The 27,270-nt window shown below is 35.3% G+C and overlaps 2 protein-coding genes across 2 annotated transcripts; one reads left to right on the top strand and one right to left on the bottom strand.

Moving 5' to 3' along the window:
• The first annotated feature begins 758 nt into the window (after window positions 1–758).
• Window positions 759–3,837, top strand: LOC21400823. The gene is made up of 5 exons (XM_010093849.1): window positions 759–1,077; window positions 2,222–2,945; window positions 3,048–3,453; window positions 3,637–3,699; window positions 3,778–3,837. The coding sequence occupies exons 1-5, from the start codon at window positions 759–761 to the stop codon at window positions 3,835–3,837; spliced, it is 1,572 nt and encodes a 523-aa protein (XP_010092151.1).
• A 1,587-nt stretch (window positions 3,838–5,424) lies between these two features.
• Window positions 5,425–10,110, bottom strand: LOC21400822 (heat shock 70 kDa protein 16). The gene is made up of 10 exons (XM_010093848.2): window positions 10,031–10,110; window positions 8,459–9,770; window positions 8,022–8,234; window positions 7,831–7,926; window positions 7,589–7,747; window positions 7,166–7,366; window positions 6,376–6,522; window positions 6,160–6,288; window positions 5,933–6,063; window positions 5,425–5,676 (listed from the first exon to the last, which is right to left on the bottom strand). Exons 2-10 carry the CDS (start codon window positions 9,626–9,628, stop codon window positions 5,601–5,603), a joined length of 2,322 nt encoding a protein of 773 aa, XP_010092150.2. The 5' UTR covers window positions 9,629–9,770; window positions 10,031–10,110; the 3' UTR covers window positions 5,425–5,600.
• Window positions 10,111–27,270: the final 17,160 nt, after the last annotated feature.

The raw sequence follows: 27,270 nt of genomic DNA, 5'->3' as shown, positions 1-27,270 counted from the left end.
GTTTCAACATTCAAAAAATCAAAGACTTAAAGTTCAATATAATATTCAAACTTCATCATTAAATAGAAATAGCAACCATCCTTATTAGTCCGGCGAGAGAGCACCGGAGAAAGTGGACAAGACGGCGGCCGAGAGGACTAAGCAATGAGGAGAGAGTTATGAGGGGGTTCACGGGAGGGGAGACCGAGAATGAGATTGTGAACCCTAATGTTAGCGAGCCTAGGGTAGAACTTGGACAGTTCGGCTTGGGGCCGAAGCTTGGGGGTATGTTGTGCGGGTTGGGTTGGGGATTGCGGGTTGTTATGGGCGCAACCCGCAATCTGCTCCAAACACTTTGGGCCAGAGGTATAATGAGCCGTAAATTTAAAAATAATGCTGTCGGTTGCTTTTTTCGGTTTAGGTTGGGGTATGGTGGATTGGATTTGCGGGTTGTTCGGGTTTATGAACAGCCCTAGTTAGAGGAAGATACAAGCTAGGCCCAACTTACACCAATGAAGCCTAATGCATACTACCCAAGCCCAACATAAAAACCATAGCCCCAAATCAGGCCCAAATTCTGGTCACACGAGCATGCGAAATACTAACCCGCCATTTTCTTTTCGTTTTTATCCAAAAAAAAAAAAGGGCACCACGTACGTTTTTATTTTCAACTCCCTCCAATTCTCCCAAATTCAAAATCCGCACTATAAATACCGCCACAATTCCAATCTCTTCCCTCCATTTTCTCTCTCTCTCTCTCTCTATGCTACTCCATTTCCATGGATGACTTTGAGCCTCCGTCGTTCTCCCTCGGACTCGATCTCTTCTTCGATTCGGAGCCCCAAATAGCCGCCGAAGCACCGCCCCAAGATCCTCCCGCCGGTTCAACTAGCCCTACGCTCCAAGACGACGCCGGCGGGGACACGGACTTCGGGCCCCGCGTCGCCGAATCGGATCCGGAATCCCGATCCGAACCGCCTCGGGTTCTGAAACGGCTCCGGCGAGGACCTCCGCAGCTGCGCGAAACGACGGCGTTGAGGTCTTGTGTTGCTGAGGATGATATCGAAGAGTTCTCTTCGCAAGAAGATGTTCTTGAAGGTATATCTTCGCTCATGGCTTTGATTATGTGCTACAATTATCTTTAAATTGATATTTTTGGTTGTTTTAGGGGAGATAAAAGTGACATTTTGAAGCTGTTTTGGCTTCCTCCCCCAATTTGTAAGAACCAAACAAGGAAAGATTCCATTAGGTAGAAGAAGAAATTAGCGTTTTGTAATGGGATCCAAATATTGCGTTTCCCTCCTTATTTTCAGAAATGCTAAACTATGTTTTAAAAATCATGTTAATCTTTTATAACTCTTGTGTTAATTATAATCATGTTAAAAACATCTCGAAAAATCAAGTTAAAAGCCTCTCCTGTGAAAAGTTTTTACACGATTTGTCGCAACATTTAGATTAAACAAAGGTGGGGTTTTTATTAATATTTGGGTCAGTGGCATTATGATAATATTTGGGTTTTTATAGATTTATTATTAGCTTCAATGCTTCATAACTTGTATAGGATAACAAGCGGTGAATGTTATTGCAGAATTTGGAATATTTAGAGAATTTGGTTGAAATGGTAATAGGGCTAACCATTAAAAGCCGACTTAAAGAATCGAGGTTAAGTTTAGCTTACATCTAATGTTCTGTGGTTTAAAAGAAATCATTTTTTTAACATAATCCGGTCTAGAATATGTGTAAACGCGGACTGTAGATACATTTAGGCAGGCTATTATGTAGATTGATGAATGCTTTTGGCTGCAGACCCATCTGAGCTTAGGTCACTTAACAGTGAGGAATTTCCCAGATATATATGTATGTATATGTGTGTGTGTGTGTGTCTATATATATATATATATATATACATACGGGCATATGGGCATATATAAAGGTGAGGGGGATTGGTTTGTTCTTCTGAAACCCCTTCTCGTAGAATATCAATATCAACATTTCTTGTCCTTATTAGAATGCAGGTGGTGGGCCATTGATTGTTGATGGATGCACATGTATAATGGTCAATGAACAATGAGTAATTATATTAAGTGTAAAATCTATCTTTTACTTCTGTTTAGATGCTTATCTGAGTATCTCTTTGCGGAGCTGCTTTTCATTTTGAGACGACTGCGTATATTTCGATTATGAATTGTTAGTATGTTTGTGTTTACTAGTTCTCTTTTTTGGATTAAACGTTCTGTTACAGAACTGCACCCGCCAACACAATATCGTTCCATGTGTAGTAGTTCAAAGATCCCATTACATGGCTGTGGGGCTATTACAAAACAATCAAGCGAGTGGAAGGCAAGAAACAAAGAACCAGTTTCAACTGCAACAGCTTCTGCAAGTGCAGAAATTAGCCATAGTGAAAGATTGTTTCCCAAGTTGACTATTAGTCCTCTTCGAAAATTCCAGTTAATTGATTCCGACTCTGATGAGCCTTCCACAAGCGAAAAAGTTATGATCATGGGGGATCCTCAAATTGATCAATCCTCCAAGAAGCAACAATCTAATCACGGCCAATCTGCCACTACCAGTGGACAGAAAAGAAATGCTTCAGATTGTATGCCTAAAAGTGCAGATTTGTGGAAAGATTTCTGCCCAGTTAAGAGTTTTCGCATTCCAACACCTGCATTAGATGAGATGTGTAATCAATACTTCCACTCTGTGAAGGACAAAAATGCATCTGTGAAACTAGGGAGTGATAAATCTGTCAAGAGCTCTTCAGGTTTTAGGGAAACTACAAATGGCCAAAGCATCGAACAACCCTGGAATACAGCTAATCTAATTCTGCCTGCTCATCGTTACTTTCTCCATCATGATCCAAGGATTCGGAAGTTAGTTCGCAATCGCTTACCCAACTTCTTTCCACTAGGTATTGATGAGAACAATGAAAATCAGCAGAATGGTGCAGCAGTTATTGATTACATGTAAGTACTTATCTCTTCTGTTGCTTATATTCTTTTGACAAGTGAGAACTTTTATTTGTGATATCAAGACTTGTTGTTATATGTACTTATTTGTCTGTGCAGGGGCCAATTTGGCAATAGAGAGCCTTCGAAACGACAAGCAACTCAACAAGTTGATCCTGAGAGAAATTCAAAGAGGGGAAGGACTAAAGCAAATGCTGAGAACAGCTCAAAAAAGCAAAGTAATACGTCAAGAAGACTAAACGAAGGAGGGGTTTTGCATGCTTCTGAAGGTTGGGTAGATCCAAAACGAGGGAAAGTAGCAGGGAAAAAGAGTGTTAAGAAAAGCTCGAAGAACCGACGAAATACAGCGCAAGCATCTAGTGCTGGAGAAGGCTTGCATGACTCTGGAAGCTGGTTGGATCCCAGAAGCAGTGTTACTAGCAATAAAAAGAACTCAGGAAAACAAGGGTCGCATTCGAATGGTCAATCTGTCGGTCAATGGTATACTGGCCCAAATGGACGGAAGGTACGTAAAGTTGTGTATTGCAACAATTAGCAGAATCTTTTTTGTTTACTTGATCTTTATTCCTGGTGGATCGTTAGTTGCTGCATGGTTAAAACTCGCAAGTCACTAGTACTCGATCGGCCTGTATTTTCGTTTGCCTTGGTAACACTAGGCCGAAGCTAATGCTCTAATGTTTGTCATCAGGTTTATGTCAACAAAAATGGGCAGGAGCTGACAGGTCAAATTGCTTACAGACAATACAAGAAGGTAAATCTAAACGCATCTTTATCTATTTTGTTGATGTTTTCGTGTTCGCATTCTGTAACATTCTTATCTATAATGCAGGATAAAGGAGGGCTTAATAAAGCCGAAAGGAAAGCCAGTTCCAAGAAGAAGAAAAGCTGACCATTTTTGCCAAGTTTTCACACATTCTGTACCGTTTCTTGGGATTATCTGTTAGATCTGTATATTGTTTCTCTGCTTTCTTGTTTGTCCATGTCCCGTTGTCTTCATTCTTTTTTCTCATACTCTTTAAGAAAAACATTTTAATTCCTGAAGCACTAAACGATGGCTCTCGTTAAAGTTTAGGTGCTTAACGTCTAACATTGTCTAGTGCGGATCTAGAATTGTATTTTGTTGTAGGAAGAGTGAAATTTATGAAAAGAAAAAAAAATTATACTTCTTTCCCTCCTGCTAAATATGAGATTGTCTCCACTTGGTTTTGTGCTGGCGAATCACCAGGGTAAGCCTAAAACTTTTATACTTGGAAAAGAAGTCAAATAGCCTCTTAAATTGCATGGATCTTGATTTTTACCTCTTACTCTTAATTAATACTATTTTAATCAAATATTATATTAGTCAAAAGAGTATTAATCAAAAGTAATGGGTAAAAATTAAGACTCATACATTTTTAAAGGTAAGTTAAAAAATTTTCTATATATTTTGTTGTATACACATATATTATTTATCTATATTAATAATTGCTCCATGTTCTTAATGGTTATGTTAGGAAAGCTATTAAGAGTATTTCTAACTATGCTAGCCGTTTCATATCTTTAGTCAAAATAATTAATGATTTAACTTTTTTTTTTCCACTAAAACTATTAGTTAAATAGTTAGCTATTTTAGAAAATGCATTTTACACTAGTCAAATATAGCAAGCTAAAAGTGGTTAGCCATTTAAATTTTTTATTTTATTTTGTTCTTTCAAATAGTAATAAATGTAGAGTTCTTTTTTAAATTTAATAAAGTTATTTATATTTTAAATTTAATAAATATTAAAATAATTTATGTTTTGTTAAAAAGGAAGTATAGTTGGAATGACTCACTTAAAAAATGTTAGCTAAAATAGCTCTCTAATTATTTGTTAAAATTTAAAAAGTTTCCTCAGAGATGTTAACTGGTCAAGTAGCAGAAATCTGATTTATGGATACTTTGTTGTCTTGTAGATAAAAAAATCAATGCATTTCTTGTCACACCTCATATCACTAGTGCAGACGTTTTTAAGAACTCACCAGCACAAAGTGCAATGCACCATGCTAAACTCACACTTTTCCGTCCATTTTTAGATGGACATTATTAATCTGATTAAATTTGCCAGTAAATTAAGAATATGAGGATTCAATTGTTAAAATTAAAAGTTCAGGAACTAATAGGCTTTGGGATTAAAGGCACCAATTAACGATAATTTCATGGTCAACCGAATACCGGAAAGGACCAGCATCTATTATTGGTCTGAGTTGATGAGAACAAAGTTTCATGGTAAAAGCTATAACAAAAGCCATAAATCCTATAAGTTGGTCAATTTTATAGAAGTAAGCGTCACTCACTTTTATCGCTCTTCACGCAGAAAAGAATCAATTCATTGAATACAATCGTGAACTGTCTCAACTGTATGATTCTGTCAATAACATAAATGTAAAAAACCAAACGACAATATTAGAGCATTCTATAAACCATGAATAACGACAACAAAATTTTTCCAAACGCTGGACATTTTAAGATCTCAATATTTTACTATGCTCATTAATATATGCTTGTATAAAGGAATAGAGGGGGATAAAAAGAAAAGAAAAGAAAAAGGAAAGACATAACACAAGAAATCTACATTTGTCAGAGCAAACAAGAATTCTAAACAAAAGCTATGAGGCATCACTGCACCAATCAGTTTATGTGTGGTCAGAAGTATCCTGTTGGTCTGATCTATTTGGAGAAGCCCTGCATCTCAATATATGCTTGCATGCCCTGAAAATAATATATATAAAAAAAAAAATGATCAAAAAATATACTACAGATTACTTAAATCAAGATATTTACTCATGGCATAGCTTATGGCAATTAGAGCGGGACACTTTTACGGAATTGTAGAATTTCCCCATTAAATAATTCGAGCATTTTCCAAAAATCAAACGAGCATATACTTGCAATGATGTAAAACATCAGAAACCGTATTTTGGAGTTCTAGTATGACGATTAAGAAGTGCGAGAGGATGAGTATTACAAGTTTAGTTCATCAGTCTTGCTCTTGATATCGCTTGACCATAATACTGGATCAATATTCCTTGGCAAGGAATCTTGTTCTTGGGTTTTCTCTCTGAGCCATTGCTCGGCTTTAGTGCACTCGTTAACAATCTGAAGATTGGAAACGTTAAAAACATTGAATAAACTATTGCAATAACAGTAAACTATGATTAGCCACCACCATGATAAGCTAATTTATTGAAATACCAGTTCTTTGTCCTTGGGGGGAAGTGAATCCACGGCCGTACGATAATCCACAATGCACTTTAAGAGATCTCTTGTAGCTTCTGTTCTTGCATCCTCATCTTTATAGCGATTCTCAATTGGATCCACAAGCTGTAAGAGGCAAAGAAAAAAAAAAAAAAAATGAGGGAATGGAAACTGAAAGTTGAACTGTTAAAGAGTTTAAGAAGAGACAATAACCTTCTTAAGATCTTCCATCTTTGAAGTATAAGCACTTTCAGTTTCATCATCTCCTTCATCGTAAAGCCACTCCTCTGTCTGTTGTAGGCTCCTGGAGATGCCCTCCCTCTCTTGATCACTTGCAAAGCTCCGATATGTGCTGAAGAGCTTTCAAATGAATAAGATAAATTAAAATATTGCCTTCGGAGATAATACAGTACAAACGAAAAGGCCTATTCGACTACAACTAAGGGCCCGTTTGTAAGGTATACTCAAATCATGATTCTTGATTCTGACTTTTGAAATTCAATTTTTTTGTGAGAGAAACACAATCAATGATTTGAGTTTGAGTGTATGAAACAAACATGTCCTAAACTATTAGTGAAGATGCCATAATCGAGAAAAACGAAATGGCCAAAGTCACCAGGATAAGGGTTCGAGTGATTTACTCATGCTGAAAACTATAACAGTAGAGCTCCTCAGTCTAGGCACTATATGCAGCCATATGGCTAAGAACGGGTCCAATTCCTTGGATGCAAGGTCCACTATTATGCATGTTGGTCTTTCTCACAAGCACAATAAAAGAAATTTTTTCATGTATGAGAGTTTTCCAAAGAGTACAAGGCTCATAGTCAACTCAATATATACCTAAAATGCAACACATGTAAAGCTACTTACACATTTGTTGGAGCTAAATCCTAATATATTACAGGCATAGAAATCATAAGATCCACATTTGTCATAGACGTGTTTTGAGCAGGTTATAACAAAATCATAATACCTCTTTATAGGGAATATGTAAAAATTATACCTTATTACGCATCTCATAAACATACGACTCCAAAGCATTCTTCTTGTTTTTAGTCTCTTCCATAGTTCGGTCTTGCTGGGCCAACTGAAGTTCTTTTTCTTGCGCTTCTGAAAGCTCTACCTTAGTCATTCCACCGTATATATTCTCACTAACGGGTATCTCTAGCCTTCTGGTGGATTTCTCCTCTTTTGTAGCTTTTGCCTGCAAAAAAGGAACGGTTGTAAATGAACTTGCATCTAATCCAATCATCTAATAAATTAACAATTAAAATTTTAGAGAAGTACTAGACTACTAGATCTTTTAACAAGAAAATGGGTAGATTCCAAAGTCAATGACAGGGAAAATATCAACTACCGAAATCAAAGATTGAAAGGATGCAAATATGCAGTAACAACATAATAATGTTGAAGTTGCCAAACTTACTGAAGGATGCGAAGATTCTGTTTGTATACTTGCACTATCTTCTACCCCATTTGCAACCCTCTCAGAACCACCGGAAACAGATGCACCATCAACGTCCATTGCATCCATAGAGTGAACTTCGCCTCTTGAGACTGAGTTACCAACATGATCGTCTATCAACTGCAGCCACATCAAATTCATACATAAGAAAACCTTGAGACAAAGTTGAATGATGTTACAAGACTTGTTAATTTCTTACTCACCGTGGCCGATTCAACTCTAACAATGCCATGGAGGTTTAAATGAACTTTAACCTTAACCCTTGCCTTTTCACTACATGTTCCTTGGATAGGGCCAATCTGCAAAAATCAGTGGCTCGGACTAAGCATACCCATCATAGAATGTCAAAAACTTTCAGGGAGGGGAAAACCCTCAATAGTACAAAAGGCATTACCGTGAAACAACTAATTTTTGGAGATGTGGCAGGGGGCAGTTCATAGGGATTAGCATAGAATGCCTCCAATTTAAACGAACTGCTTCTTTGAAATGTCAAAACTTTAATGCTTGGAATGGGTTGGCCTTTTGGGAACAGGATTCCATTAGTCCCAGTGCCAATAGGACTCTCATCCAATAACAAGCCTATTGAAAAAGGAAGTGAATCTTGAACCTGCATATAGAAACATAAAATGCAGTTACTGAATAAAATGCAACTATACAAAACAACGAGGATAAATGCCTGTATTTTAGAATACTAGCAGTGTAGTTGATTTCTAGAACTATGAAGATATAAAATTAAGCAATATGGAAAAACATAGAAACCAAAAAGAAAAATAATAAAGAAATTTGTAAAAGAAAAGCTCCATAACAAGTTCAATTTTAAGATATACAAACCTCATATTCTCTGACCCGAAAAACAGGGCTTAGCATTGCACCCTGTAGAGCACATCCACGGGCTACACACTCGCTTGCATTCAACGACCGGCGGGGCTCTCTCTTGAAAACTGAAGCTAATGATCTAGTAATAGCTGGGATCCTAGACCCTGACCCTACAAGCTCAACAGAATGAATCTTGTCCGCACTCAACCCTGCATCAGCTAAAGCCTTGCTACAAGGAAGAACAATCCTCTCCAACAACCTTGAAGTCAGCTTCTCAAATTCCTCCCTTTTAATGAAGCCCTTAACATCTTTCTCATCCATTAGACACTCGATATTCAGGGGTGCCTCCGGATTCGCACTCAAAACTTTCTTTAGCTTCTCACACGCAGTTCGCAGCCTAATGCACGCCTTGACATTAGAGTACACATCAATGCCATACTGCTCCTTGAATTTCTCAGCAAAATGATGGAACAAAACCTCATCAAAGTCTCTCCCTCCCAAGTTACTATCAAAAGAATGAGACAATATCTTCATATGACCCGATTCAAACGAAGCAATAGAGACCTGAGTATCACATTGGCCTATGTCAACAAAAGCAACATAAGTCGGCCCAGAAGCGGAGTAATCCATCTTGTAAATCCCATAACTAAGTGCAGTTGCAGTACAATCATGCATCAATCTCAAAGGCTTCAACCCAGCAATTGACGCAGCATCCAAATAAGCGCGTCTCTGCAAGTCTGAAAAGTACGAAGGGATCCCAATAACACAATCGGAGACCAGAATTTCCAAATTCTTCTCCGCTAACTCTCTCAAATGCGCGAAGAGCATCGCCATAATCTGAACCAGGGTAAAAGTATGAGTCTCACCCAAGTACTTCAGGTGAATCAAAATGCCACCATCAGGTGCCTCAGAAGTCTCAAACGGGAACAGCTTAAGCTCATTTTGAATGTCAGGTTCACTAAATTTAGTACCAATAAGTCTCTTCACCTGAGAGACCGTAGATTTCGGGTTCATTACAGCTGAAGCAGCCCCAGCTGACCCCAGAAACCGCTGTTTCTCACCGAAACAAACGACGGCCGGGGTTTCTCGCTTTGATTCATCGTTCAACAAAACATCAATCCCTCTTTGCTTCACCACAGCAATAACACAATTCTCATTTCCAATATCAAATCCCACCACACTCATATCTACTTTCCCCAGTCTATCTATATAAATACACAAAAACCTAATACCGACAAGAACCCAAAAATCAAACTCAATGTTTTTCCTCCGACCAACACAAATTCAACCCAAAAAGTCTGATTTTGAGGAACTTTGATCAGAAAACCTGAATTTCAAATGGAAAAACAAAATTGCGTTAAGGCTTTATCGGGATTGCCAAAATTTGCAAATTTTTTTGGTTCCTGTCTAAATTGTATCTGATTACTATTCCTCCAAATGGCCAATTGAACAACTGAAAAGTGAATTTTTCAAATTTTGCGAACTCGAAACTCAATGTTCCAACGAAAGCAATAGAAAACGAAATTGGAAAACCTAGTTGATTGAGATTTGGGAGAAAAGAGAAACAAATTGAGCAGAGAATAATACCTGATTCTGGAAAGAAGAAGAAGAAAGCAGCGATGGTTGAGCGCTTTGCTCGCCAACCAAGGGTCTAAGACAAATCTTTTGGGTGTTTTCTAGCATTTTTTGTACTGACGGGGTGCTGAATGCAAATAGTTGATTTTTTTTTTATTTTTTATTTTGCATTAATTTCTTTAAATTTTCTGTTTGTCATTGCAGGGGAAAAAAAAAAAAAGAGTATTCAAGTGATGAGTACTGTAGTAGAATTTTTTAAATTTAAATTTTTATAAAAAGAAAATATTGTTTTAACCCCAACGGGAAAATAACATATGCATTAAATTATAAAGAATCATAGAGTAAAATAAATATTAGAGGTGGAGGGATTTCCTAAAATCATATTACATTCTCCATCTATTTTAAGTTGGAGTTGGAATGACAATAATTTTTATGGGACGGGACTTCGCCCTGAAAAGAGTGGAATGGAGATGGAAGAAAATTTAGTCCCTATTTGTGATGGGTGGAGATGGGAGAAGTATTCCCCACCCGTCTTCTATTAATGTGTTGTTTTTTCTTATGTAAATATATGTATAGATACAAATAATCTCTTAAAATTACTTTTTACTTAACAAGAAGAGTAACTGTATTTTTTTTAATTGGGAAAGAAAACTACCGATTATATTTCCTTATACTAGGAAAAAAAAGGTAATTACTAATCTTCTCCGATATTATATATACATGTAGGATGCACTGTTTAGTGCCTCCTCATCCCTTTTTGAAGCTATTAGGAATATATAAGAAATGATAATTTACATTTATGTTTTGATGTTTTTAAACTTTTTTCGTTTATGCGTTGATTATTACTTTTGGATTCAGTTTACAATTTGTGAAGAATTTGGTTTTTTTTTTTTTTTTGAATAAAAACTCATATATCAGGGAACTTGTATTAAAAAAAAAACAGAGTAACAAACATAACAACGCATCCAGAGGCGACGCTGGAGCTCCAGCTAGGATACACCTGAGGTCCGGGATAATACCTCGGTACACTAAGATCGACTAAGGCTCTATTTGATAAAGTCAAGAAAAGTCAGCGTCAAACTAAAAGTGAAACTCACCTTTCACAGCCGCAGCTGACAATCGATAATTCCATCTCCAAGAGAAGCCCACCGCCGAGAAACAAAATGCCAAGGGAGCACTGCCACCATCCCATGAACATGTTGAAAACAACAACCTAAACGAATGACACCTCACTTACAAAGCGTGTCAGATCTGCTCCAACGAAAGCGCCACTTCATATATTGCCACTATCACGGAGAAGATGATGACGAGGCTAGTTCGGGGACCAAGTTTCAGGGACAAAAGTCCAGCAACGCGTCCAGAGGCGACACTGGAGCTCCAGCTAAGTATAATACTCCAAAAAGGAACTTTATAGAGAACGAGACTTTAATATGATTGTAAGATTGCCAATATTGCAAAACAGAGAAAAAAGAAAAGATAGAATTTAGTTTTTATTATGGAACCTTTAGTTTTGGTCTAAATTTATAATGATTGTTACTCTATTTTGATTTTAAGTCGCTATAATTTTGAAATGCATAGTTCTATATGATGGAAAATAGGACGGGTATGGGAAAGGCTCCCTTAATGGAAAATCCTTAACTCTGACCCTACCCTTCCTTACACAAGAATGAGGATAGCTTAGGAAGACATGAATGGAGATAAAGAATCATCCTCCGCCTCCATCCCACCCTATTTGCCATCCCTAAGTTGGAGTGTTCATGTTTATGATTGGTTGAAAAGAAAAATTACCAGCTAAATAAAAAATATTAAACTTTTATTAGGCGGTTCAAAATTTTTGAGTGAAACCAAATCAAACCAATTCATGTATAAGCGATTTGGTCAAAGCACTCGGCTTAGACTAACAAATTTAATTATTAAGAGGCTGTTCGGCAACCCATATTTACTCAAGAAAAGACAACTTGAGTTATAATTTTTGAGTGAAGTTATGTTTGGCTATGGGTAACTCAAAAATTTATTCGAGTCACCAACCCTCATTTCTCGAGTTCACCCTAACCCCTGAATTTGAGTTTAACTCTCGACTTCTGCGGTGTTCTCGCGTGGCCTCTTTTTATGTTTTTTAGGGTGTGTTCGTTTGAGTCTTAAACTCAAGAAAACTAAACTTAAGTTAGGAAGTGAGCCCAAGTTAGTGTTCGTCAGGTACATACTCAATTGAAGACTCAAGTAAAAACTTGAGTTCTGCCGGATTTTTTGAGTTCAACCTCACCCTTTGATTCATCTTTAATCAAGTTCAGTCATAATTTTAAAAAATTAATAAATAATATTCTATCTTTCCTCTCATCCATTTTAAAATGTCATAACTTTTTCGTTTTAAGTCCGATTGAAATGATTTTTTTTTGCTATGTGTTCACAACGAAGAGACGAACAAAACCTCATTCATATACCCTATTAAAATTTTTCATCGTCATTTAATTTTTATAAGAATACTATCTAAATAAAAACTCAATTTTTTACCCATCCAAACACAAACTCAAATAAATTCTCAACACAAACCATAACTCAAATGTACACAACCAAACACAAACTCAAGTTACAACTTCAACTTAAGTTATAACTCAAACTCAACTCAAGATTTACACTCAAGTCACCATAACTAAAAAAATACATTTTCTATCCACTATTCACAACTCAGGTCTTGGTACAAGTAAACACAAACTCAAATAGATTTTTATCTCAAACCATAACTCAAGTATACACAACCAAACACAAACTCAAGTTACAAACTTGAACTCAAGTTATAACTCAAACTTAACTCAAGAACTGAACTCAAATCACCCTAACTAAAAAATGTAACTGTACAACCCCTTAAGTTTTTTTCTTTTTTTAGAACTTATAAGTGTTTAACATTTTAATTAAATTATAAAAACCTAAGTAACATTAAGCTATAAAAAATATAACATACTAGAAAATAGAAGAAATATTAACAAGTGTGATATACACACATATTAAAAAGTTAAATGACAAGCATGATATATAAATATATATATTATATATGAAAGAAGAAGAAAAATAACATATTTGGTAGTGTGTTTGGTAAATTATAATATATTCTTTTAAAAAAAATAAGTAGTAAATAGCATAATTAATATCTTAAGTTTTCAACATTATTAAAAACTCAAAAATATCTTTAAATCTTCTCCTTCCTACCTGATAATAAAATTGAATTACTATTTTACCCTAATTTTACTACCAAATTTGTGGCTAGAAAAGTAAACATGAAAAATTGAAGAAGCCGTATTTTTTTTTTTCCCCTTTTTGTGGTTGTTCGCAATACACTATTTTTCATTTTTTTTTTTTAAGGGGCGCTGCATATTTTTTGCGTGGGGCGCATGGGGAGGCCCAAAATCCCCCACAACACAACCCTCGTCTTCTTCGCTGCTTGGTTTCTGCAACTTAAAACCCTAGCTATCCAACCTTAAAACCCTAGCTGACTCCCCAGTTTCCGTTCCATTCTCAGCTGAGATTCTTTTCATTTCTGAAAACCCTAATTGATCGTCAAGGTCTTTTCATTTCTGAAATTCTCAGGATATGGCTTCTGATGGCGAAGAGACAGCGCGCTCCGAAAGCAGCGAATTGAATTTGCGGTCCCCGCAGGATAATGAACGACAAGCGGTTGATGAGTACGATCTCGAAGCACAGAAGACAAAGGAGCCTCAAGAAAGCCCTTTTGAAGCGTTCTTTCGATATTGTAAAGATTCTGGGCGTACAATAGAGGAGGCACTGAATAACCAAGAGATGCCAAAGCAAGCAATCACCTGGGCGTTTGCCTTTGGCGCAGCCGTCGCCATCATGTATCAGAAAGACCCAAAACCCATGAGTAGGTTTATGGAAGTCGTTGCTTGGTTTGTCCCTCTTAGTGTTACCGCGCTCTTCATTGGGATTCTCTGCCGTAGGCAATTTCCACGTTTTGCGTTCATCGCCACACTCCTAGGTTATAATTTAATTTTCGGATCGCTGTTCTGCCTTTTCTCCTTCTTTCTTGAGGGACATTTCACTGCGTTTATTCCAATGGCCTGTTGGGTGATTATCTTTATAGTGCTTATCCCGGCCCTCATTCATGGTTTATATGGCGAGCTAGCTGGCTCGTGCCCGGGAAGTTAAGGTTTGGCCTGCTATTTTCCCTGTCCCCTTTGCTTTTTTTTTTTCTTTCATTTAATTTAAATATAATCTGATGTTTGAAGCTACAACAGTAGATGTATATATCTCATGCTTTCATATTTTAGGGTTCAAATGAAGTAAGAAACACACACAAACACAAATGCGGTTATGTGAAGAAACACACACAAACACAAATGCGGTTATGTGTATTTATAGCAACCGCAAATTGTTCCCTTAATTATCATGTTTTGCTTAAAGTGCGTGTTTCGCCTGAATTAGGGCATGCTTGCATGGTAGTGGAATTGACTCGTATGGTAAATAGTTATTATCGTTTATTTTAGATCAGTATGCTTTGAAGGCTGCATTGATATATAACAAAGCGAAACTGTATTTCGATCGGTATAATCAATGATTTGGAACAATTATGGAGACATTTATTCTAAGAAACCAAACTAGTTGATGTTATATGATGGATTCTTTACCAACTAGTTCATGCTATTTAGATTCTTTACTTGCCTATTTAACTCACTATATTGTTTTTCCATATCAGATAAATTGGAGGAATGGGCCGAGCTTCATCAGAATTCAGACTCTTGGGTGGATTTTCTTTTGGTCAGGTTTATGTATTTCTCTTGAATAAGGCTTTTGTTGTATCGACATCTCCTCAACTCTATGCATTTGGCATTTGTCTCTCAACTTTTAATCTTAGCAATTTGCTCTCTAAACTTTAAAATTTGTTACAATGATCGCAAAATTGAAAATGAAGTTACAAATTTAGACAGTTTTCTTCGACATGAACGTCTAGTGAGAATAATTATGGTCTTCCTGCATTGAATTGATCCCCATATGCACAATATGAGTGAAAAACTTTTTGATATTGGGGGTTAAAAGTTTTGGGGTAAAAAATTGGGTTACAAAAAAATCTGTTAACATGTATATGTCTTTTGAAGGGTCATGACCACTTGTGGTAAATATTAACTCTTTTCTAACCGACCATCTGTTTTTGGCTAAAAGGTTTTAACGAGGTATATTATTTGTAGTTGCAATCGCAATCTCAAATCAAATTCTAAAAAAGTCCTTTTAATTCCATGTAGTAAGATGAAATTATTCCAATCCAAACTTAAACCACAAGCTCAAAAACAAAATACGAATTTCAAATCGCAAATCAAATTTTAAAAATATCTTCTTAATTCCACATAGGGTTATACACCATATAATTTTCATAATCCGGTTCAACGTGATCATACAAAGGTTGTCAAGGTGTAGGAATTCTTCGTTAAGGAAAAGTTGGATGTAACAATTGTAGAATTGCATAATTCCAATCAAATAAGTTGGTCGACATATTCATCAATAAACAGTCTTAAATCGAGTTTTCTCAAAGTTTTTAGACAAATCAGGCATGTGTGACTTCTATACAACAATGTGGGGGAGTGTTGAAAAATTAAATCTGCACTGCTCCCTCACCGTCAACACCGCCAGCCTAACCACCATTTTTAACAAGTCAATTATTCTGGTTTTACATTCAGGAATGGTTTCATACAAAGAAACTCATTTAAAATAAAAAATCAAGGGAAACAGAAAACATGTTCAAGCTACTAAATCGATATCTAATTCCAAGCCTAGAAACTTACAAATCCAGCATTAAACTGAGTCTAGAAAATTATAAATTAATTCACGCATTCTTCTCACCGTTGTTTCTAGCGGTAACATGTATTGTGCCGCCGATGATATTCGTGGTAGTCGCCACCAGAGCTGCCGTGAAGTTTGGATCAGACGTGATGGCAGCCGTCGCTGCGCTTACGGTATCAGGCTATCAGCCAATTGCCCGGTGGGCGCTATGTCAAGAGGATTATTAGCAGCACCATTGTTCAATCCATGCAGACCAATGAACTTGGAGCATTGGTCCACCAGACCATGCCCAAAAAGTTGTGACGATGAGGAGCGCATGACATTTTGAGGCAAAATCTGGGAAAGATTGTTCAAATTACCCTGTGGAAGTTGGCGTAATTGGCCTAGTATTTGCTCCAGTACGGATGAGGAGGAAGAGGAGGAAGTGGGAGTGCGAGTGAGGTCTAACGTGACGGTCGGAAATGGGGCTGAGGCTGAAAGCGTCGCGAAGCTCGGGGAACAAGGTAGGGCGGTTCTGATAAGGAAGTTGGGGTTGAGAACAGCGCGGTGATCGGTGCTTGGCATTGAACCGGAGAGTAGCATAGAGCTGGCTGAAGCCGATGTTGTCAACGCATTGAAAGTAGATGAACACAAACAGGTAGGAGAGCATACTATAATTAGTATTCAGATTGACACCCCAACTAATTTCCTAATTTTAAGTTTGAAAACCAAAATTATTGAAAAGATAAAGAAAAAAAAAAAGAATTACTTCAAAGTTAATAATTGAAGGCAAGACCAAAGCCAAGCTAAAATAGCAATTAACCAGCTGATTAAAAGCCAAGCTAAGATGAAAGCGGGGAATAAAAGAAGGCTAATGACCATAATGTGTGCTTCCCAGCCGATTGTGTGGTTGTGTCTGATTTCCCATACATGCTTCTTAATTATACAATCTACGCGCTTTCAAACTCCCCGCTTTAAAAAAAAAAAAAAAAAAAAAAAAAAAAGAAGAAAAAAAAAAGAAAGAAAAAAGGTTTAACTCATGACGAGTACTACTTTGTGTGAGCTGGTAGTATAAGGTACGTCTATATAAATATACAAGACATCACACACATATATATTATTTGTATTTAACAGTGAGAGATTCGAATTCTACACTTTATATTTACGCTTATACACTCATATTTCTATATATATATATATTATTAAATTATGTCGCATATATTACGCCATTTAAGAAGGAAATAGGGAGGGAAATTTAGGTGGTGAGGGCGACGTTGGGGTTTTTAAGTTGTAAATTTTAAGTGGCTTCGTCGACTTATTATCTTTAATTTGGAGAATAGTTGACTTACTAAACATTTTATATCAGAATTGTAGTTGGCGGATTGGCATTCTTCATCCATTTTTTAAAAGGTATGAAGTTAACGGATACTTAACTCGTTGCAAGTGGAAGTATTTTACATTAATCCTTGTTAGTATCAGCAAATATTATGCCCAGTTGTTGATCTGATTTTCTTTTATCCTCTTAAGAAAAAAAAACATCTGATTGATGGTAGACTTGTAATAGGTTATAGATTGGAATATATATTGGTTTTTTTGATAGCAAGATTAATCTACGGAAAAATCTTCCGGGCCGGTGGATTAAACAAAATTTTGAAATAAAATAATAGAACAACAATCTCTTTGTTTACATATTTTTTGTTTTTATCCAAATGAACGAAACTTTTTTTTTTTTTTAAAAGTAAATAATAAGAGAGAATAACTCATGTTAACAAACAAACCAAACTTATAACTGAATTCAATTCACCTTTTGAAATTTACAATCTACAAAATCGTAAACTCATTTAATAATATCACTAATTTTTTATTTATTTATTTAGCTTTATAAATTTGAAATATGGGACACTTAATAGGCAGGTTCACAGTTTGAGGTATAATTTTAAAAATCTTTTGTAAATGTCACAATTGGGAAGGAGCAAATTAAGGATAAAATGTTAAAACAAAAAAAAATCTAATTGCTGCATAAATTAAGGTCCCTCTGCCACCAGTTATCCATTAGATATATATATATATATATATATTGTCGGTATAAAAAGAGATCGTTAGTGTCCTTACACCCCTCACCCTGTACTCTGTAGAAGGAATCAATTGATTTTTATCAGTATAGAGGTCAAGAGCCTAAACCTGATATCCACCCGTTCACAACTCATGATTTCACTTGTCCACCAACATTGTGAATGAGAGAGACTTAAAACAGTCGTCTTCCCCGTCATACCACCACCGCTAGTGGTTTTATTGAATATATTTAAATAAAAAACATTATATGTTAGTTGGGCGATGCATCTGTCTCCAAGAAAGAAAAAAGAGAAAAAAAACATGTGGGTTGGAGGGGTATCAATTCGTGTTAATGGCTCGTGTTTGTGCCTAGTCTGTTTATTAATCATGTCAGAAAACATCAACCTAAACACGAACTATTTATTAAACGTGTCAAAAATACCAAATCAAACGCAACTCATTTATTAATCGTGCCAACCCGCGTAATCCAATTTTATTAATACACTGAATAAATAATTGATACAATTAGGATTTCTTTAACATGATCATGACGCATTTAACAGTTTTATTAGTCAATTTATTTTTTCTTTTAAGAAAACAAATAAAATTTACCTAAAACTTTGGAAATTCATGATATTTGTATTTAATACATCATATAAATTTTTATGTGATATCATATATAGTTAATCTACAAATAATATATACAGTTGATCGTGTCAATTCAAATCACGTCGTGTTGGAAGGTCAACCCGGTCTTATCCAACCTATTTATTAATCGTACTAATCGTGTCAATCTAATTATAATCCAAATCTATTTATAATAAATCTAAACCCGCTAACATGTAATCGCTTTCGCGTTTACAATTAGAACAATCAGCAACAATAAGTTTCCATGTTAAATTCTGACATTTTAAACGAACTTATCTCCTCTAGAACTAGCATGCACTTCCATAACGTTTTTCTTAGCTCCATGTGTGGATTAAAGACTGGCTAGCTAGTCTTGAAAAAAAAAAGGTCTTAATTTATTACTTGGAAGATTTGTTAGTTCATAACTTTTTTAGCTACTAAACTTTAGTTACGGAATTATTTAGTCAACAAGTACATTCGTTGATTCCCTAGCAGATCGCACTCTAAAAGAATTTTTTTTTTAATTTATCCTAGAAGAAATAGCCTAAATGACCCATCAACAAGTGAAGGAAAATGATCAAGAATCAATCAATAAAGGAAACAATCAAGAAGAGATCACAACTCAATCTCAATTATAATGATGGCCATATTACAATCTGTTTGACAGCCCGTAATTTCATGTATATGGCTGATTTAGAATAATTTTAGGATCACCATTGTCTATTATTTTTAGCTACTTACAACAGTTATATTGGCCAAAACATGTATATTTATCTTCTGCCTCTTACGGAGCATATACATTGAGAAAATATACACTCAAAATACTTTCTTCTCAAAGCATTTCTCTTTCAATTCTCTTGCATGGTATCAGAGCTCTGATGCTTTTTGAGATTAATCTAGTTTCAACCATGGATTCCTAACCTTAATCTACGTCTTTGCAATATCCATATCCATCCACTTGAAGTATAGGCCCGTTTGGTTCGTTAATTCGAGTTTTTAATTCGAGTTGAGATGTGATGTTGTGTGAGAGCTTTTTACTGTAGCAAAAAAGTTAGATGTAACTGTTTCTGAGAGCTTTTTATTGTAGCAAAACTCGAATTATAAACTCGAATCAGCGAAAAGAACGGAGCGTCTCTCTAAAACTCACGTAAAAAAAAAAAAATTACTTGCTGTGGAAAACACAGATTAGTGGCTTGATTGAGAGCCAAGATATGAGTGAATTTCTCGATGGAGAATATCCGAAACCGGTGGAGTTTACTTTGCTCGGAACACCAAGGACAGAGATTTCTATCTGACTCAAAGAATGAACTTCCATCAAAGGTGGGAACTTCAAAACAACAAATGACTACATTAGGGTGTTTAAAGAAATATGCGTGAGCTGGATGGAATTGGCAGATCATTGGACGATAAAAAAAAAAGTCTTTGGACTAAACAATTATGAATCTTTGTTACTACAATGATGAAACCACCCATTCCATCTTATAATGATGTTATTTCTTTACTCCAAAGTCATGAAAATATGAAATCATTGCATATTTCATCACCTCAAGTGAATCAACACTCTGCATTTCTTGCACAAGACAAAAATAATGAGAAAATGTTCAAGAATAATAGACAAGAGTGAAGGCAGCTCATTCAATTCCAATGGAAGAGGTTTTTCTCAAACTGGACAAAAGGCTCCAGATTCTCGTCAAGTAAAGAAGGAACAATCAGAATTCCTTTCAAAAGGATCAAAATAAAACTGATGTTGTTTGTCAAATCTGAGGTAAACCTTGTCACACAGCTAGAAACTGTTGGCATTATTGATTTAATCAGCTAGAAATTGAATATTACAAATATTGGTAATATACCACTTTACACGTTGGAAAAAATAAAATTGATTGAACCAATGTTTTAGTCGTTCTTGATGTAAAAAAGAATTTGATTTCACTAAGGCAATTAAAATTCTAATTCACTGTATTTATTTGAATTTACTGGAAATGAATTTGTGATTAAGGACACCAAGTCACGTTAAGTGATAGCAAAGGGAACTAGGAGTGGTGGACTCTTACACTTTGGAACTAAATCAAAAGCTAGCTTTCTATTCAACTAGATTTCGAGCTACTAGCGAGTTGGTTTGGCACCAATGTCTTGGACATCCACATATGCATTTCACCGATTCGAGTTTTGCTTCAGTAAAAGGCTCTCAGACACTGTCACATCTAACTTTTTTACTACAGTAAAAAGCTCTCACATAAAAACATCTCAACTCGAATTAAAAACTCGAATCAACGAACTAAACGGGCCCGAAGATTGTTAAACTTTTAGAAAAGAATAATTTTATTTCTGTCAATGAACATGATGCTTAAAACATTGCTTGCGAAAGCTGTCAAATGGGAAAATCTTGTAGACTTCCTTTTCTTAATGTAGAAGATCATTGTTCAGACCCTCTTTCCAAAATATATTGTGACTTAAGGGGGAAAGCTCCAGTAAAGTCTCTTCAGAAATTTAAATATTATGTTATTTTTGTCGATGAATGCACTCGGTTTACTTGGTTTTTCGTTTGAAAAGGAAATTAGATTTTTTTGCCTTGCTTAATTGCATTTCACAAATGCATAAAAAATCAGTTTGATAGAAATATAAAGTGCGCATTTGGAACTCGTTCTAAAATGGTTTTGTTTTTTGTATGAAAATGATAATGAAAACGTTTTAATCTCAGACAGAAATTATTTTTAAAAATGCGTTTGGTAGTTTTATCAAGAGATTGTTTTCAGTGTAAAAAAACCAATTAATGTCTCTTTTTATCTCTCTCTGCTTGAGAGAGAAGAAAACAAAAACAAAAAATGAAAAACAACTAAAAATCGTTTGTCATTTCTCTCTCATTTTACACTAAACTAAAAAATCGTTTTCATTTCTGTTTTTTGTTTTTATTGTGCCAAACGCCATTTTGGAAACGTTTTTCATTTTTTCTTTCTCGAACAACTTGAAAAAAAAAAATGAGATCAATTCCAAACACGGCAAATTTTTTTTTAAACGGATGGTGGTGGTGGTGAATTTAAAGATAATGATCTCTTACTTTATCTATCTAACAATGGAATTAGACATCGAAAATCATGTTCAGGTACCTCTCCACAAAATGGTGTTGCTAAAAGGAAGCACATAAATGTTATTAAACTTGGTCTTACCATGCTTTTTCCCTCTGGAGTACCCAAGAGATTTTGGGTAGAAGCCTTTGGTACTACCACTTGGTTGATAAATAGGCTGCCAACAAATATATTGGGTATGAAAAGTCTAGCAGAACAAATCACAGGTAAGAAACCAAATTACTTTTTTCTACGTGTGTTTGGTTCAAGATGTTTCCCTTATCTAAGGAAGATAGAAAATAAGTTCGATCCCAAATCACTTCCATGTGTGTTTCTTGGCTATAGATAGATGCTTGCGTTCTTCTACTGGAAAAGTTTACTTGTCAAGGGACGTTGTCTTTGATGAAAAGACATTGCCATTCAAGAAGGCAGGTACTTTTTTTCAATAGTTGTCAATTAACCGATTTCGATGAGTGGATTGCAGGAAGCGCTAGAATAGAAACTCATACACGCCCCCGTTCATGTTACCGATTCGAGTTTTTTTACAGTAAAAAGTTATCAGAAACAGTCACATCTAACTTTTTTGCTACAGTAAAAAGTTCTAACATAGAGTCACATCTCAACTCGAATTAAAAACTCGAATCAGCGAACTAAACAGATACTTCAAGCGAGATAAATTGTCAAGCAATCCAAATAAGAGAGAAAATAAACCAAGCAGCTCCTGAAAACAATTCACAAGGCCACAATGACATTGCTCAAGGCATCACAGAGACCTCATCATACTCACATGAAAGCCATATTGGACAGATAGAAGGAGCTGTAAACATGGACAACACAGCAAATCCAAATATAACCATGACACAAGATCATAATGAGCAGATCAGAGAAGGAATGTCTAATGTGGACAACACAGAAAGCTTAAATGAGCCAGCAGTGCAAGACCAAGGTGTTACTCGTGACATTGAAACACTAGAAACAACACCAGTAAGTGATTCGCCACCTACTCGCACTATGAAAACTCGGTCAAAATCTGGGATTCACAAACCAAATACCAGGTACACCTCCATTGAATGTGCTTTACTTAGTTATAAATCTCTTGGGATGGTTACAAGCGATGAAAGATGAAATGGATGCATTACATCATGATCAAACCTGGACCCTAGTTCCTAGAACTGACAATATGAATGTGATTAGTTTTAAATGTGTGTATAAGATGAAAATAAAAGCTGATGGTACCTTTGAAAGATTGAAAGCTAGATTAGTGGCAGGTACAATCAAATCCCAAGAATAGACTTTCTTGAAACCTTTTCGCCCGTAGTTAAGCCTGCGACAATAAGAATCATCATTTCAATCGCCTTAGCTCATAGGTGGGATATTTGACAACTTGACGTTAAAAATGCATTTCTTCACGCAAAATTATCCAAACCTGTCTGCATGACTCAACCCCCAGGTTTCATAGATCCTACAAGACCACAACACGTCTGTGCATCACAGAAAGCACTTTACGGCTTAAAGCAAGCTCCAAGATCCTAGTTTGATCTCTTTAGCACGTTTCTTTTAGCTTCTGGATTTAATGTAGTATTGCTGATTCGCCTTTGTTCATATCACAGGGACATAAAGGAGTCCTTCTCCTACTTGTCTATGCCGACGACATGATTCTCATAGGAAGTAATCCTCACCTTATAAATCAAATTGAATCTACCCTTGGGAATGAATTTGCTATGAAAGATCTTGGATATCTTCATTATTTTCTAGGTATAGAAGTCACAAAATTTTCTCATGGTTTAATCTTACATCAAAAAAAGTATGTTGCAGAATTATTGCAACGAGCCAAAATACACACCAGCAAACCACTCTCCACTCCTATGGTCCCTCACAGTCAGCCCAAGACCACTGCTTTATTTTCAGATCCAACTTTTTATAGGAGTATTGTTGGTGTACTTCAACATTTAATTTTTACTAGACCTGATCTTAGTTATAGTGTTAATTTTGTTTGTCAATACATGCATCAACCCACTATTTATCCTTACCATCTCGTGAAAAGAATTTTGAGGTATGTTCAAGGAACCCTTAATTATGGCATTCGCTTCCTATCATATCCTAATCTCTAACCTATATGCATTTGCAGATTCTGATTGGGGAGGATGTCAATTAACAAGATGGTCAACATCTGGATTTTGCACATTTCTAGGACCAAATTGCATCTCATGGTCAGCCAAGAAGCAACCCACAGTTGCGAAATCTAGTGTCGAGGCTGAGTACAGAGCACTCGCCTCAGTAGTTGCACAACAGTAAGTCAAAGTGATTAATTTAAATTAAACTCGTGACTTTTTTAGTTTTTATCAATGATTGAAGAGAAGAAATAAAATAAAAAGGATTCAAATTTCACGTTTTAAATGAATTCATCGAACTAGAATCAGCAGTATTCTATGAGATACTAGATAGTATGGAAGAAAACGATTTTTCTAGGCCCTATCGATTAGCATTACATAGAAGAAATCAATTATAGACACTAATATAATTAGATTCGCTTTTCATAGACAAACTTGGGATTTGCAATCCCAAGTAAGATCCGTTCAGGCTCATGGGATCCTTTTCTATCAGATAGGAAAGGCTGTTGCACAAAATGGACTTCTCAGTAATTGCTCAATAGATCACATGGATAACATTTCTACTTCGTGATATTGGTTTTCATCTCTCAACAACTCCTACATTATTCAGTGAGAATATTTCTGCTCTCTATCTCACGATCAATCCAGTCTTTTATGCTCGCACCAAGCACAAAGAAATAGATTACTATTTTGTTCGAGAGAAAGTTGCACAAGGGGAAATGATCACCCGGTTTATCAGCTCAAAGGATCAAGTTGTTGACATATTTACTAAATCCCTTTCACGTTCTCCCTTCCAAGAGCTATGTGTTGAACTCGGCTTATGGAAAAAGATCAAGAATCAACCTATAAAGGAAACAATCAAGAAGAGATCACAACTCAATCTCAATTATCATGACGGCCATATTATAATCTATTTGACAGCCCATAATTTCATGTATATGGCTGATTAAGCATAATTTTAGGATCACCATTGTCTATTATTTTTATCTACTTACAATGTGTTAGGTTCGTGGCTTTAATTGAACCCATGAAGCTTTGTTTTTGTTATTGGGACCAAGGTCTATGTCTCTCATTAAGAGCTTGATATTTGGTCTATATATGTCTTTTTTTGAGTGAGATTTGATCAAAGAATTTAATTCTTTGATATTTGGTATTCTTGCTTTTAGGTTGAGAGATTTTGGGTGTATTCGGGATTTTGTGGTGAGAGATATTTGACAAGCTTTTGTAATCTCCTTTGGTTATAGTGGAATTTCTTTGCCGTTTTCGTTCGTGGACGTAGGCTAAAAGCCGAACCACGTTAAATCCTTTTGTCTCTTGGATTTTCTGTTATTCATATTTTGTTTTGAATCCATTTAATTTGACGTTTGACACAACAACTAGTATTAGAACTTTGGTTTATTTGTCAAATTATTTTAGAATTTATGACCTCCACAATGACGACAAAGTATGAAATTGCAAAATTCGACGGGAAGAATGATTTTAATCTTTGGCGTGTCAAGATGCGAGCCCTATTAGTTCAGCAAGGGTTGCTTAAGGCGCTAAACGACAAGGAGGCTTTACCGGCAACGTTGTCAGATGATACGAAAGAAGACCTCTTAGAAAGGGCACACAGTGCTATTCAGCTGTTGTTGGCAGACGAGGTGTTGCGTGAAGTTATTGACGAGACTACTGCTGCTGGGTTATGGCTTAAGCTTGAAAGTCTGTAAGCAACTGAATCCCAGTGGGATTTTACCTGTGTCACACGCCCCCTTGCACCTCCCTGTGCTTGGGCGTGTGACCTCCCGTGGTCCCACCACAGTGTGTTCTAAAATTAATTTAATTAAATAATCACATTATTTATTTTGAGTGATATTAAATCCTGATAATTCATTTTGTCTTGGAAATATTACAAGGATGAAGCGGAGACTCATTGACTTATAATACCGAGCTCCAATAAAATTAATAATTAATTAGTTAATTCTATTAATTCTAAAAGTTACTCCACTAAAAGCATATAATTGCACTCTCAGAATTATGGACATTATTTTCTTTTAAGAATTGAAGTGTCCATTCGATATAGTCATTACATATAGATCAATCCTCCATAAATAATTCATAATTAAAGTTAGGTAAAATCCGTTAACCTCTCTAATTACATCTTTATCCTTGAGTGCCATTAATTCTCTCATGAATAGTATATTCATAAAACACATTCGTGAATACGAGCTCATTACTTGTTCAAGTACCGAATCAACCCTCAAAGGAATTATTTATCTACATCTTCAAAGAAGGAAGAATATATTCCATCTCGTATATTAGCATTCCCGGCTATTCATTTCATCATGTTTCCAAGATACAAGGAATATGATTTAAGATCTCGAAATCTGTTCTGAGTAAATAAAAAAACACCAATTCATAAATAGGAGTCTACTAATAACTAAGGATTAAGATCATTCCATATATGACCATCAATAGACTCAAATTTGATTTTCTACATTTAACGAAAATTATCAGAAAATCAAACTGTGTATGTGTCGTAATTCTACATAATCTTATTATGCATAATACACTCATTCAATATCTTTCTATATTAATGATGCGGATAACACCATTCCATTCTTAATGAGAATGACGTGTATTAGTAATGTTTTAATTAAATATTCCGTAACTTTAATTAATTCATTACGAACATTATTTCGATTATTATCCTTAAATATTATCCTCTCGTATATAACACTTATATACAATAATTATGGTCACATAAATAATCGTGAAATTTTCAATGATATTTATAAAGTATTCAATAATACATGCACATAAATAATGAATAAACAATTTTATTAATTAAATAATAAATATCATTATTATGCCTTATGTTTTAAGGACACTATTCCTAACAAATATTTTCTTCTCTAAGCATTTCTCTTTCGATTCTCTTGTATTATATTGTCTGTTTTACTATTTGTTAATATTTACTTTTGAAGGGTAAAAAAGTCATTTACTTTAATTTTTAGTAGATTGGTTAGATCCTTCTATCAATGAAAGGATCCAAAATGGCTTCCTCCATCTCTTCTATCTCTTATTTTCTTCTTCTTACTAAATAAGAGATTCACCCTCTTTCTTCGCCCCTTTCTCTCCTACCAAATATATCCTTAATGTTATGATTTATCTAAATATTATTTATTATTTTATAGCTGTAAATAGTTTTAGCTTATATATAGCACATGCATTTTGGATGCTCTCACTACTATATCCTTAATCTCAAAAGGAGAAAGAATCATATCAAATTTATATCTTTATTGATTTAAGCCAATGTTATATATGTAAGAGTTGTAAATGTTCACAAAATATATAAAAAGCGTATGAGTAGGCAAAGTCTGTTCGGCGGCTGAATAGTTCAACAAATATAACTTTTTTTCATATATACATTTAACATTGTTAGTTTATACAGGTAATATTCGGTGTTATATGTATTGGATTATATTTATTAATGAATGTTATATTAAAACAAAGTACACGCTAAAATGTTACACGAATACAGTACGGGTGCCGGATTTAATTAAGACAATTCTTAATATAGCAAATGACACTAATTTTCTTTTTTTTAAAAAAAAAATTACAATAGAATCAAAAGGCTATTGTTGGAAGATGGATATGG

Source organism: Morus notabilis, unplaced genomic scaffold (genome assembly GCF_000414095.1).
Source record: "Morus notabilis unplaced genomic scaffold, ASM41409v2 Scaffold946, whole genome shotgun sequence".
Classification (NCBI taxonomy): domain Eukaryota; kingdom Viridiplantae; phylum Streptophyta; class Magnoliopsida; order Rosales; family Moraceae; genus Morus; species Morus notabilis.
The sequence above is the reverse complement of the archived record's forward strand: the minus strand, read 5'-3'. Positions and strand labels throughout refer to the sequence as shown.